Raw genomic sequence first — 15009 nt, forward strand, 5'->3', positions numbered from 1 at the left:
TTCCTTACCAGGTACCATGTTCCCTTTCAAGCCATACTGTTTTGTTTTGTTTTCTTAAGATTTTAATCATTTCTATTTATTTACTTATGGCTGTTCTGAGTCTTCATTGCTACGTGGGCTTTCTCTGGTTGTGGACAGCAGGGACTACTCATTGCTGCAATTGCAGTGGTTTCTCTTGTTGTGGAGCATGGGGTCTAGGGCATGTGGGCTTCAGTCGTTGTGGCTTCCAGGGTCTGGAGTGCAGGTTCAATAGTTGTGGCACATGGGCTTCATATCCTGTAGGATATTCCTGGATCAGAGATCAAATCTGTGCTTCTTGAACTGGCACATAGATTTTCTTCTTTTTTTTTTTTTTTTTTTTTTTTACCATTTAGTCACTAGGGAAGACCTACATTGGTTTTTTGACCACTTTAGGGGCCCAGTAGGATATTCACTGCCTCAGGGCCTTTGCACATGCTCCTGCTTTGTCTAAAGTGATGTGCCAGCTTCTTCTAAAGGAGTGTCTATCCCATTTTCCAGAACTTCCCACATTAACCTTTATATATCTTTCATGCCTCATATGACAATCTGCATTTGCTTTATTTATTTCCTTGTTTTCTCTCTAAATCCCTGAAAAGAAACTAAGTAGGCACAGTGTGACCATAGGAGTGGGCTGTTTGTGGGAAGATTAAATGCCTGTAAATGAGATAATCATACTTACGATCTAATGACGATCATCAGACTGTAGCCGAACACGCTGACCCCCACCATGAAGTAAGCCATGGGCAACCTGTACCTCAGCCACCCGATGGTCCTCTGGTTGTTGTAGTAGCCATAGAAGAGAGCAGAATACTTGATGTAGCCCTGGGCGTCAGCAAAGCAAATGCCCTGAGTTAGTGAGCTTAGAGTGACAGTCATCAGACCCTCCTGTCTGACCTGGGGTTTCTTTCTCAGAGGTATGATGGGAGCTGGAGGGGAGGAAGGAAAGGCTCTGGACATTCTTGTTCTTCCCTTCACTCCCCTGGTTTGCTCCAGAGTCTGTGCAGGTCTCCACTCTCCCCTCTTTCCTTTCCCCTTCTATTTTTCCATCACACTGAGTACAGAATACACCAAGATACAGAATGGGGAGGGGATTATGGTTAACATTTGGGATAAGTTAGGGATAAGGGATGTGTGTGTGTGTGTGTGCACCTGCACACACCACTCCAAGTTCCCCTCTGCTCTGCCTCCTGTGCCCAGGGTCTTAATTTAACACCCTGGAACTAGATGGAAATCCATGAACTTTCTCAGTGTCTCAAAACTTCTAAAGAAAACTGTGTGATAAAGCTCACAATCTAACTTGAGTTTTAATTTCAGTTTGGTTCTGGGTATAATTTACCTTCCTGGAGGAGGGCATGGCAAGCCACTCCAATATTCTTGCCTGGAAAATCCCCATGGACAAAGGAGCCTGGTGGGCTACAATCCATGGGGTCGCAAAGAGTCGGACACGACTGATCGACTAAGCACAGAAGAACGAGTACATAATTGACTTCAAGTGTAATTAGCACACTTTTTAGGTGTAGTTGTTTAGGTATAATATTCACTTAGAATTTCAGCACTTCTTTTATATCTTTGCTGAACATAAAACATGGGATTATTCTGGCTTCACACAGATGTGTAGTTGGAGAGAGGAGCCAAATTTTAATAGCATTTTTCATACACTTGTGACTATTTCTTCTTTGATATTTTACCTCAACCCCATAACTAGTTCCTAAAAGTTAGCGATCATGTGGAATATGAATCATATAATGAACTTTTTATACCTTAAGATCCATTGCTCTCCCCAAAATACTAAGTAATTGAAAAGGGAAAAATACTCACTTTACAGCAGAGAACTCTGGCAGATACCACTTTAACCAAGAGCTCAGCATAATGTAACCCTGATTTGACACCCTGAGAAAGTCACGCTACCTCTGTGGTATCCTTCCCAATGATGCATAACCTTAATACGATCACGAGAGAACATCAGACAAACCCAAATTCAGGGGCATTTTCCAAAAACAACTGATCAGCTATTCAAATGTGTCAAGGTCACTGAAAGACAGAGAACAGTCACAGGTTGGAGGAGAGTAAAGAGACTTGACAAATCAATGTGAGATTTTGAATTGGGTCCTGGGACAGAAAAAGAACATTAGTGGAAAAACGGGTGAAATCCAAATAAATACAGTATTGCAGTTAACAATACTGAATGAAGATTAATTTCTTAGTTTTGATGATTGTTCTATGGGTATCATAAGGTGAATGGGTGAGCAGTATATGGGAACTCTCTGTACTATTTATGCAACTCTTCTATAAGTTTAAAGTTATCTCAAAATATAAAGTTTTAAAAAATCAATTGCTCTATCTTTTACTATCAAGATGTGGGATCTTTCACTGACACATCATTTTGTACAGGTCATCTGGAAAGTTCACTGAGTTATGAACATAGGCCAAACGTCAACACATTTCTTATACAAGCAGTTTTTTCTTTTGTTTTAGCTTTGGCTATGCCACATGGCATGTGGGATCTTTAGTTTCCTGACCAGGGATTGAACCTGTGTCCCCTGCAGTGGAGGCAGAGTCTTAACCATCGGACTCCTAAAAATCACATTGTTAACATCTCCATTGATTTCATCAGAAAAGTATTTAACTATTGAGAAACTGCCATCGTCATGGTGATGGATGTAAGTTTTCCAAAATTTCAATTTTTACTTGAAAAATAAATTTATCCTTGGCAGCAACAACAACAAATACAACATAGGATTATTGCTGAATAAATTGTTGGTTTGGGGTGGATGGGACATTTCAACAAGGGATCTTGGGTGAAATAAAGAATAAAGAAGGGCTTTCCTGGTGGTCCAGTTGTTAAGAAACCTCCTGCCAATGCAGGGGATGTGGATTAGATTCCGGTCTGGGAAGATTCCACATGTTTTGGGGCAACAAAGTCTGCACACCACAACTGCTGAGCCTATGTGCCTGGAACTCGTGCTCTGCAACAAGAGAGTGGAAGTTGCTCAGTCATGTCCAGCTCTTTGCAACTCCATGGACTAATATAGTCCATGGAATTCTCCCGGCCAGAACATTTTTCCTTCTCCAGGGGGTCTTCCCAACCCAGAGATCGAACCCAGGTCTCCCTCACTGCAGGTGGATTCTTTACCAGCTGAGCCACCAGGGAAGCCCGAGAATACTGGAGTGGGTAGCCTATCCCTTCTCCAGTGGATCTTTATGACCCAGGAATCAAACCGGGGTCTCCTGCATTGCAGGCGGATTCTTTACCAACTGAGCTAACAAGAGAAGCCACCGCAAGTAAGAAGCTTGGGCACCAGAACTAGAGAGTAGTCCCCCTTTGCTGCAGCTAGAGAAAGACTGCACACAACAAGGAAGACCCAGAGTAGTTAAAAATAAACAAATGAATAAATAAGTAAATATCTTTAAAAAAAGAATAAGGAAATTCTCAGTAGCAGCATGTAGTAGTGGTGGCGGTATGTGTGTGTTCTCAGCTGCTAAAGCTGTGTCTAACTCTAGTGACCCCATGGACTGTAGCCTGCCAGGCTCCTCTGTTTATGGGATTCCCCAGGCAAGAATACTGGAGTGGGTTGCTATTTCCTTCTCCAGAGGATCTTCCTGACCCAAGGATTGAACCCGGGTCTCCTGCATTGCAGGTGGATTCTTTACTGCTTAGCCACCAGGGAAACCCGCATATAGTAGTAGCAATAGTATGCAATTCTTAGTGGTATAGTAATTATTTGGAACACTCCTTTCCAAATAACTTGAAAAAAATACTCCAGCTCACTTTCACACTTTTCTGAGGGAGGGATGGGCATAGGACCCTGAGCAAAGGCACGGGGCACTGGACTTCCCCCCAAGCTGATAATATTGGGGCACAAAATACGAGGTCTTAGACAGACCTGGGACTGGTAAGATAGAGGGCAACTGGGTCATGAACAATTCTTTTGTAAACCCAATTCAGAACACTTGGTTTTATTCCAACTGGGAATGGAAATGAATGAATATCAACGATGGGGAGTCACAGGGTCAGGTTTGTATTTTAGAAAGGTCCCTGGCAGCAGAGGGAATGGAGATATGAGGAGCCAAGAAAAGGCTGGGATTCTGACAGTGACCTTGGTACAGTGTTATTTGGAGCAGAGGTCCAAGGGAAAGAGAAAAGGAGACTAAGAAATATTTAGTAGACAGGCTCAGATTTAGTGATCCGTTGGATGTGAGGGGTGGTAGTGGTGACAGAAAAATGTGGGATGACTTTCAGGTTTCAGACTTAAATGACTGGATGACCGGTGGTTCCCATAAAAGAGATGAGAAAAGGTGATGTGAGTTTGGTTGGATAGCTGTTGAATTTGAGAAGCAAATTTGATACTTAGTTGAAGATGTCAAGTGAAGCTTGGGGAAAGGTTGGACTGGCAATAGCACTGGGGTCTTACTGGGTTACAGTGAGATAAAACCATCCTGCGAGATTGCCTTACATAGATCTGGCAGAATGGGGGGAGCAGTGACCTCGTGGAGAACTTGTGCCCATCAGAGTGTGTGATGGAAAGACCCATGAAGGGGACCTAGGTGGACATAGTTGGCTAGCTTATTCTGCACAATGCCAGGATCCCACCGGTTGAAGCACTGACTTTCCAATAAATATTTCACACTTATCCACAATCACAACATTGTGCACATTGGCAATGGTACCTCAAAATCCCAAAGAACAGAAAAATCCATGGCTTTTTCTTCCTCAGCCCGAGGCACCGTCTTTCTGGGAATACTTCCATAGGGCATGCCCATTAGCACCTTGTGTTGGGACAGAATGACACAATTACATGTGGGGGAGATACAAACACACAGAAATGTGCACACAGTGGGTTAAATTCCTTCTCAGAGCAGGAACACTCATTAAAAAAAATAACATTAATCACTTTCTTGATTTAAAATAGTATATACTCATTGTAGAAAATGTGAAAAAGTATAGAAGAGTGTTCAAAATATTACCTATCACTTTCACAGTCATCTTAAAGATGACTGATAGATATTCATATATTTTCTTTCAAAGTTTCTGAGTTTTATGTATGTTTTAGCTTGGTTATTTAGCTTAATATTATTTTATGATCAATTCCTTATGGCATATGGCATTTTTCAAAATAAAATGACTTCAAAATACCTAATCACATGTATGTACCCTAAACCTATTTTTTAAATCCCGTATTGTTGGATTAATGAGAATATTTCAAGCTCTTTGTTGTTGTTGTTCTGTCACTAAGTTCTGTCCCACTCTTTGAGACCCTATGGATTGGAGTGTGCCAGGAAACTGTCCTTCACTATCTCCTGGAGTTTGCTCAAACTCATGTCCACTGAGTCAGTGATGCCATCCAACCATCTCATCCCCTGTCGCCCCCTTCTCCTCCTGCCCTCAATCTTTCCCAGCATCAGGGTCTTTTCCAGTGAGTCAGCTCTTTGCATCAGGGGGCCAAAGTATTGGAGTTTCAACTTCAGCAACAGTATTTCCAATGAGTATTCAGCACTGACTTCCTTTAGGATGGACTGATTTGGTCTCCTTGCAGTCCAAGGGACTCACAAGAGTCTTCTCCAGCACCACAATTCAAAAGCATCAATTCTTCAGCACTCAGCTTTCATTATAGTCCAGCTCTCACATCCAAACATGACTACTGGAAAAACCATAGCTTTGACTAGACGGACCCACTACCCTAATTGAGGGCATTTTGAGATACCCCACATTCTCAACTGTGGTTGTCCAACCTGTCATCAAGTCCTCTCTGTTCTATTCTTTCCCTGTCTCTCTCTCTTCTTTCTTCCATCCTATTCCAATACAGCTTCCTAAACACCTGCCAATCAAATCAAGGTACTCTTGCCTGGACAGTTAAGGTCTTGCCTTCTTCACTGGAAAGCACCAATCACTAAATTTTCATTTTTTTCAAACAAATGTCCACTGGATATGAAATACTTATAAATTACTTTAATTTACATAAATTATACAAGATGTAAGGTTTTTTTGAGAAAAATAAATCCTCAGTATTTTTTAAATTATTCATCTTCCTTAACACACAGCCGTCTTGGACCATTGTATAGCAAAACTCTAGTGATGTCTCATAGGTTTACAGCATTTAAATGTACTCTCTTCTCATGGGAGTAAATCCGTTTGGAATCAAAAACTCCCAGGAAAAAAGCAAAGAATCTGTGAAGATAAAATTCCTCACTGACTACCGAAGAAAACTCTCACTTCCTAGGTTATGGAGAGGAGAAGTGAAACTTAACTTCTGACAATATTTTCCACTTGAAGAGAACCAGATTTATTTCAAGAGCATTTGCATACATTTACCAGAAGGTTAAAATCCTTTTCTTTGTATGGGAGAGTGACAATGGCTTAAGGTTATAGGACAAAGTGGAGTGACTTGTAATCCTTTATTTCCAGGTGTGCACTCTTTAGGTAACGTAGGAAAGAATTCAATAGTTTTGTAAGTAATATAACACTCTTTGCTACCAAGTATTAATACTATTATAATAGATCCTCAGCCTTTTCTAACTAATTCAATTTAATTCACATTCTGTGGAAGTTTTTTAATTTCGTGAAAAATAGATATTCAGGAAAGTTTTCCAAGGGTGTGACTACAGATAGAATTGACTCTAATATTTTCATGGAATTATTTATAATAAAGTAGGAATCAGTAACCTATCATCAGTTCAGTTCAGTGCAGTTGCTCAGTCATGTCCGACTCTTTGCGACCCCATGAATTCCAGCACGCCAGGCCTCCCTGTCCATCACAAACTCCCGCAATTTACTCAAACTCATGTCCATCGAGTCGGTGATGCCATCCAGCCATCTCATCCTCTGTCGTCCCCTTCTCCTCCTGCCCCCAATCCCTCCCAGCATCAGGGTCTTGTCCAATGAGTCAACTCTTCGCATGAGGTGGCCAAAGTATTGGAATTTCAGCTTCAGCATCAGTCCTTCCAATGAACACCCAGGACTGATCTCCTTTAGGATGGACTGGTTGGATCTCCTTGCAGTCCAAGGGACTCTCAGGAGTTTTCTCCAACACCACAATTCAAAAGCATCAATTATTCGGCACTCAGATTTCTTCACAGTCCAACTCTCACATCCATACATGACCACTGGAAAAACCATAGCCTTGACTAGATGGACCTTTGTTGGCAAAGTAATGTCTCTACTTTTAATATGCTATCTAGGTTGGTCATAACTTTCCTTCCAAGGAGTAAGCGTCTTTTAATTCATGGTTGCAATCACCATCTGCAGTGATTTTGGAGCCCCCCAAAATAAAGTCTGCCACTGTTTCCACTGTTTCCCCATCTATTTGCCATGAAGAGATGGGACCAGATGCCATGATCTTAGTTCTCTGAATGTTGAACTTTAAGCCAACTTTTTCACTCTTCTCTTTCACTTTCATCAAGAGGCTTTTTAGTTCCTCTTCATTTTCTGCCATAAGGGTGGTGTCATCTGCATGTCTGAGGTTATTGGTATTTCTTCCAGCAATCTTGATTCCAGCTTGTGCTTCTTCCAGCCCAGCGTTTCTCATGATGTACTCTGCATATAAGTTAAATAAGCAGGGTGACAATATACAGCCTTGATGTACTACTTTTCCTATTTGGAATCAGTCTGTTGTTCCATGTGCAGTTCTAACTGTTGTTTCCTGACCTGCATATAGGTTTCTCAAGAGGCTGGTCAGGTGGTCTGGTATGCCCATCTCTTTCAGAATTTTCCACAGTTTATTGTGCTCCACACAGTCAAAGGCTTTGGCATAGTCAATAAAGCAGAAATAGATGTTTTTCTGGAACTCTCTTGCTTTTTTGATGATCCAGCGGATGTTGGCAATTTGATCTCTGGTTCCTCTGCCTTTTCTAAAACCAGCTTGAACATCTGGAAGTTCACGGTTCATGTATTGCTGAAGCCTGGCTTGGAGAATTTTGAGCATTACTTTACTAGTGTGGAGCCAGTTAATAAATCTGGAAGGAAAAACTACTAAATTCATAAATATCATTACCCTCTAAGCTGTAGAGGTAAATCCGCTGGTGTACTCAGCACTAGTGCCAGGAGGTTCAGACAGGACTATAGCAATTACTGTGCTGAGGGCTAGTGGACCACAGTCACCCCTGGAAAAGGTCCGAGGACAACACTCTGGAAACCTGGGATCTCATTCACCACAAGTTTATCATGCAGATTTTCACAGGTCATTTGTTCATTTTTTTGTCTCTCTATTACTCATTTATAGGTAAGGATCTACCCACATCCATAATAAGATTGTATCTGGGAGAACAGTGAGAAGTGCTATTCAAATGCAGGGTTTCTTTGGGCTAATAAATTATAATGTAATGCATTCTATTTCTCTTTTTTTTCAGGGTAAAAGAAAATACCTCACTGAAGTATTAATTTTTGACTAATCTCAAAGTAAAATAAAAGGTAGAAAAATGTAGGGGCCACATATTCATTCAGACATGCAAGTATTCTGGTTCTATTCTTCGTACTGTGGTCTCTGGGCAATTGATGTGAGCATTGAGTTAAAAACAAATGATGGATTCTTTGTAAAACAGAGTATTTGTTTCATATAAATGAAGATGGAAGTCATGATAAGCCTCATAACACTATCCAAAGTAATAGGCAGTTCTTTTCTTACCTCTGGAATTATGACTAGACCAAATATTAAGCCAAAAAGGACAAGGTTAACTCCATACATCCATCGGAGGAAGATGAAATATGATGCCACCGAAGAACCAAAGTGACCTGAAGAGAAGACGACGGTGGGTGTAAGTTTTGCAGGAGGGGGATGGTAACACTGCCAAGCACTATATGTGGGTGATGGATGCAATTTTCATGTCAGTCTGTGGAACACACATCTCTTTTTTTCCTCCAAATAAAAGGACTTAACTGATTTGCCTAAGTTCCTACAATCAGAAAGTGAAGAAGCACAATTTAAATTCTGGTCTAACTAGTCCAAAGCCCATTCCTTTTTCTAATACAACAGAACCTATGATAAACTAACCAGTTGGTCTAGAACACAGTCCAAACCCTTGGAAAACCTTTCAGCAAACCAACTGAAAACAGTGACACCAAAATACTCACTTTCAATGTCCTTGATCTTCATTTCCCAGGGGATACATTGAGTCTTGAAATTATCAAAGTCTCTTTTAAACTTGACCCATTTCTGAAATTAAACAGACAACACCCTCAGTTCATTAACATGCTGCTTTGGGGCTTGGAGGTGCATGTGGATGTTGACAAGTCAACACGAGGTCAACAGGTGAGTGAGGCTGTCACGCTGGAGCTGTTGAGCCCAGGCTGTCTGAGGTGGATGCTCACATCATCACTTTCAAAGTTAGGTGTGAGTGAGAGAGAAGCCAGGGCAACACAATATCTTCCAATTTTCTATAATGCTGATAAAATTTAAGGTTTGGACAGTTTACTTATGAACATAGAAAGTCTATGTATAATTTCTGATTTGGGGAATCAAATTGGCTTAGCAAATTTTTATATAACTTCATCTAAAACCAAAAATTCAAGGGAAAAAAACCTCACACCTATAATTGGCAGACAGTCGAGTGCCTTAATCTGATAGGAACCATTGCTAAACTATAAGACTGAAAGCAGTGGTAAAGAGATCTCATCCCCAGGTTTCCCATTCTTCTTCCAGTGAAATGGCAGCCTGTTTTTTTTTTTTTCCTGCTAAAATTAGTTAGGAAGGCATCATGCCCCTTTCCAGAGTCTACTCCAGCTCCAACACTCACTTTTTACCAGTCAGAACCTGAGCAGCTGTCTGCATGAAAATCTGTCAACTCTTTCAGGGGATGCTCTTCAACAGTCTTACCCCCTGGAAATAAATCCATTTGGAATTTTTAAAAAAACTTATAGAAAATATCAGGCAAAGATGAAGTAAAGAGAAAATTCTAAGATCAGTTTCTATTGTTACAAAGGTCTCAAAAGAACTTGTTCATGAAGGAAATGAGATTTTCTTTGTAAATTCACTAAAGCATACAAGGGAAAATTTACCTGAAGGAACCAGATGGACTTCCAGATGTAAAGGCTTTGACTATATAGTTATTGGATAATTACTGTTTAAGGAAGGAAACCACCTGTCAGAAGGGAGATGGTCACAGATGCCAAGGAGAAGAGGGACCCATAAGCAAAGGACAGGTTCATAATAATGGCAAAGATCTTCCTAAGACAAGCAGGGATGTGGGGACACTGGCTACCCCAATCCCATTGCTTCTTCTACCTTTCCTAGTTCTGATTCTGTGCTTGAAAACCATCTTTGGTTTATTTGGCTTCTTATGTAGGTCTGTCTATAAGGAAAGCATTTGCCCATCACCTGAGCTGTGAATATTTTGATTTCTATGGCAGTAATTTTTTTTCACTGCAAATTAGTAGATTGGAATTGGGATAATAATTCATGTGTGCATGTTAAGTCATGTCTGACAGCCCCATGGACGGTAGCCCACCAGGCTCCTCTGTCCATGGAACTTTCCAGGCAAGAATACTGGAGTGGGTTGCCATTTCCTACTACAGGGGATCTTTCTGACCCAGGGATTGAATCCGCCTCTCCTCCAGTGGATTCTTTACCACTGAGCCACCTGGGAAGCCTGGGATTATTGTTCAGCTTCCCATAAAACTGTACTGGGATTTCCTTGTGGCTCAGATGGTAAAGAATCCGCCTGCCATGTTGGAGACCTGGGTTCTATCCTTGGGTTGGGGAGATCCCTGGGAGGGGGGCATGGCAACCCACTCCAGTATTCTTGCCTGGAGAATCCCCATGGACAGAGGAGCCTGGAGGGCTACAGTCCATGGGGTCACAAAGAGTCAGACATGACTGAGTGACTAAGCACAGCACATAACTGTACTATCAAAAATAAGACACTGTTGCTTTCGGCTTTTGGCTAGGAGGAGGCCAAGGTGCAACTTGCTTTGGTCCCGGTCGTCCCGATCCAGTTCCATCCGACACCAGCCGCCTCCACCATGCCGCCTAAGTTCGACCCCAACGAAATCAAAGTCGTGTACCTGATGTGCACTGGTGGGGAAGTCGGTGCCACGTCTGCCCTGATCCCCAAGATCGGCCTCTTGGGCCTGTCTCCAAAAAAGATTGGTGATGACATTGCCAAGGCAACTGGTGATTGGAAGGGTCTGAGGATTAGAGTGCAACTGACCATTCAGAACAGACAAGCCCAGATTGAGGTGGTACCTTCTGCTTCTGTCCTGATCATCAAAGCCCTCAAGGAACCACTAAGGGACAGAAAGAAGCAGAAGAACATAAGCACAGTGGAAACATCACTTTTGATGAGATCGTCAACACTGTCCGGCAGATGCGTCATTGGTCTCTAGCTAGAGAACTTTCTGGAACCATTAAAGAGATCCTGGGGACCGCCCAGTCTGTGGGCTGCAATGTTGATGGCCGCCACCCTCATGACATCATAGATGATATCAACAGTGGTGCAGTGGAGTGCCCAGCTAGTTAAGAACTGCAAAGGAAAAAGAAAAATAAAGGATCATTTGACAACCAAAAAAAAAAAAAAAAGACACTGTTGATATGGACTTCAAAATTTTCAGTTCTTGCATTGGTTATTCCTCCTTGTAAATTACTAATCTGGTATCTGATTTTATATATTGGTCTCATAAGCTTTACTAATGTGAATCCTCCCCTGAGACAGATCCTCTGTCAAGGTGCTGATAAAAATCAGTATAAAATATAGCCTTGCAAGGCTGAGGATCAACGGAGTAATGAATGTTGCCAAGGGAGACCCTTGAAGACACAGTCTGCCAGTTGGTCACTTGGCAACCACCTGCAGCCCCTCAAGGCTGAGGGCATCTCAGCCTGAAAAGTGATGCCTGGAGGTGGGGGGCAGAGGCAGAGAGAGGCCTGGGAGAAGCTCAGCATTGAAGCTCTTATCCTTCATTGATTTGGAGAATCAGGAAACCAGGAAACTGAGCCTGGGCATGGGTGGGAGAAGACCTCAACTCCTTTCCTCAGAGCTATGTGAGATGGTAGCTGCCCCCTCGGACGGGGTTCCTGACTGTGCATGTCATCTTGCTCTTCAGTTACATAGGAGAAAAGATTTCAAACAGTGGTCAAACAAGACACAGGCACATCCTGCCTGTGGATGAAATCTGAATCTGAATAACCAAAAACAACCAGCGAAGCCTGAGAAATAGTGTGCAAAACAAGGAAAAGTGACCCCTTTCTTTGAGGTTTTCAGAAAGTATTTTATCCAGGGCCCTGGTAGCTCAGACAGTAAAGCGTCTGCCTACAATGTGGGGGACCCAGGTTCGATCCCTGGGTTGGGAAGATCCTCTGGAGAAGGAAATGGCAATCCACTCCAGAATTCTTGCCTGGAAAATCCCATGGACTGAGGATCCTGGTAGGCTACAGTCCATGGGGTTGCAAAGAGTCAGACACGACTGAGCAACTTCACTTCACTTCTTCACATAATTCAATTTTGAGAGATGGTTCAATATTCTTGCTGTGTGTGTGGTCAGTCACTCAGTTGTGTCCAACTCTTTGTGACCCCATAGACTGTAGCCCTCCAGGCTCCCCTGTCCATGAGATTTCCCAGGCAAGAATACTAGAGTGGGTTGCCATTTTCTACTCCATCAATATTCTTAGCAGGATACAAAAAACATGGCTTCTAAAGTACAGGGTAGCAATTAGAGTTTTAAAAAAGAATATGGCGTGTGTGTGGTGGGGCAGAATTCCTTGGCAGCCCAGTGGCTTAGGACTCTGCATTTTCACTGCTGAGGAAATGGGTTCAATCCTTGGTCTAGGGAACTAAGATCCCACAAGCTGGGGAATTGTGGCTGGAAAATAAAAGAATACAGGTGAAGTATGGAAGAATTGATTACAAGACTGCTAAAAGTCCAGTAATAGAATGAAAATAAACATTATACTTTTAATTGAGACAAAAGAAAATTGACCCAATAATATTGAAAATAAACCTGAGAAGTTTCTGAGATGCAAAGAGAGAGAAAGCAAAGAATTAAAAATCATGAGAGAAGTAAATACAAAGAGTGAGGAATCGGCAGCCATCCTTCTCCTAGTGAAGAAGCTGGAACTGTTTGAACAGAAACAAATTAGATTATTTATCAGACATATTTGAAGAACACGTTCCTCAGTTGAGAAGAAAGTTCTGAGTGTTCATTGTTAAGTGATAAATGGTTTTTAGATAAAAATTAATGTGACCCATAGATAGTTGTCAGGTGACTATAATAGAAAAGGAAGAAAAAATAATACTAGGGATAAAAAAGATTTAAACTCAACATATATAAAATATAATTACAAAAATTATGAGACTATCTATATGTAATTTTCTGTTAATACATATGAAACTCTTAATGAAAGGATCAAGTCTGAGGAGATAAAAAATATCAAAATGACCCCAAGAAGAAGTTAAAACTTGACTATCCCAATTGGAAAACCATTAAAAACTTATCAAGATATTCTATAAAATGCTTCCTGACCTTTATAGTTTTGAGGATTCCATCTTTCAAGTAAAAAAAAAAATCATGCTCCACAAGCTGATTTACAGCATAAAATGGAGGTAATGCTATTTGTTTAATGTTACAAAGAAAGTGCAACCCTAATATTAAAATATACCAAGACAGCATGCATGTGTATGTGTGTACACATAAATTCAATCAATTTTGTGAAAATTTATGTAAAAATTATAAATAAAATACTTGAAAAATCAGATGTGCCTGATAAAACTAAGTTTATGAACAGAAGGGAAAGGTATTTAACAAAATCTAACATCTATTTATCTTAGGAAGCATCACTATGAACAAAGCTAGTGGAGGTGTTGAAATTCCAGCTGAGCTATTTCAAATCCTAAAAGATTATGCTATTAAAGTGCTGCATTCAATATGTCAGCAAATTTGGAAAAATCAGCAGTGGCCTCTGGACTGGAATAGGTCAGTTTTCATTCCAATCCCCAAGAAAGGCAATGCTGAAGAATGTTCAAACTATTGCACAATTGCACGCATCTCACATGCTAGCAAAGCAATGCTCAAAATTCTCCAAGCCAGGCTTCGGCAATACGTGAACTGAGAACTTCCAGATGTTCAAGCTGGTTTTAGAAAAGGCAGAAGAACCAGAGATCAAATTGCCAACATCCATCGGATCATCAAAAAAGCAAAAGAGTTCCAGAAAAACATCTATTTCTGCTTTATTGACTATACCAAAGCCTTTGACTGTGTGGATCACAACAAACTGTGGAACATTCTTAAAGAGATGGGAATACCAGACCACCTGACCTGCCTCCTGAGAAACCTGTAGGCAGGTCAAGAAGCAACAGTTAGAACCAGACATGGAACAATGGACAGGTTCCACATTTGGAAAGGAGTACGTCAAGGCTGTATATTGTCACCCTGCTTATTTAACTTATGTGCAGAGTACATCATGCAAAATGTTGGGCTGGATGAAGCAAAAGCTGGAACCAAGATGGGCAGAAGAAATATCAATAACCTCAGATATGCAGATGACACCACCCTTATGGCAGAAAGTGAAGAGGAACTGAAGAGCCTCTTGATGATAGTGAAAGAGTAGAGTGAAAAAGCTGGTTTAAAACTCAACACTCAAAAAACTAAGATCATGGCTTCTGGTCCCATCACTTCATGGCAAATAGATGGGGAAACAATGGAAACAGTCACAGACTTTATCTTCTTGGGCTCCAAAATCACTGCAGATGGTGACCACAACCATGAAATTAAAAGATGATTGCTCCTTGGAAGAAAAGCTATGACTAACCTAGATAGCATATTAAAAAAGCAGAGACATTACTTTGCTGACAAAGGAGGTATGTCTAGTCAAAGCTATGGTTTTTCCAGTAGTCATATAGGATGTGAAAGTTAGACCATAAAGAAAGCTGATTGCGGGAGAATTGATGCTTTTGAACTGTGGTGTTTGAGAAGACTCTTGAGAGTCCCTTGGACTGTAAGGAAATCAAACCAGTCCATCCTAAAGAAAATCAGTCCTGAATATGCATTGGAAAGACTGTTGCTGAAGT

The 15009-nt window shown here is 41.2% G+C and overlaps 1 protein-coding gene and 1 pseudogene across 1 annotated transcript in view; one reads left to right on the plus strand and one right to left on the minus strand.

Annotated features, from left to right (window-relative positions):
• The window catches only part of TMC2 (transmembrane channel like 2), a 97759-nt gene that overhangs the window by 39696 nt on the left and 43054 nt on the right, over nucleotides 1-15009 (minus strand). The window contains exons 5-8 of the mRNA XM_065919158.1: nucleotides 9086-9167; nucleotides 8640-8746; nucleotides 4690-4788; nucleotides 701-843 (exon numbers count right to left, since the gene is read on the minus strand). Coding sequence (XP_065775230.1) covers nucleotides 701-843; nucleotides 4690-4788; nucleotides 8640-8746; nucleotides 9086-9167 — 431 coding nt within the window. The remainder of the gene's footprint in view (nucleotides 1-700; nucleotides 844-4689; nucleotides 4789-8639; nucleotides 8747-9085; nucleotides 9168-15009) is intronic.
• LOC136157885 (large ribosomal subunit protein uL11-like) lies at nucleotides 10958-11505 on the plus strand (annotated as a pseudogene).

This window comes from Muntiacus reevesi, chromosome 2 (genome assembly GCF_963930625.1).
Source record: "Muntiacus reevesi chromosome 2, mMunRee1.1, whole genome shotgun sequence".
Taxonomy (NCBI): domain Eukaryota; kingdom Metazoa; phylum Chordata; class Mammalia; order Artiodactyla; family Cervidae; genus Muntiacus; species Muntiacus reevesi.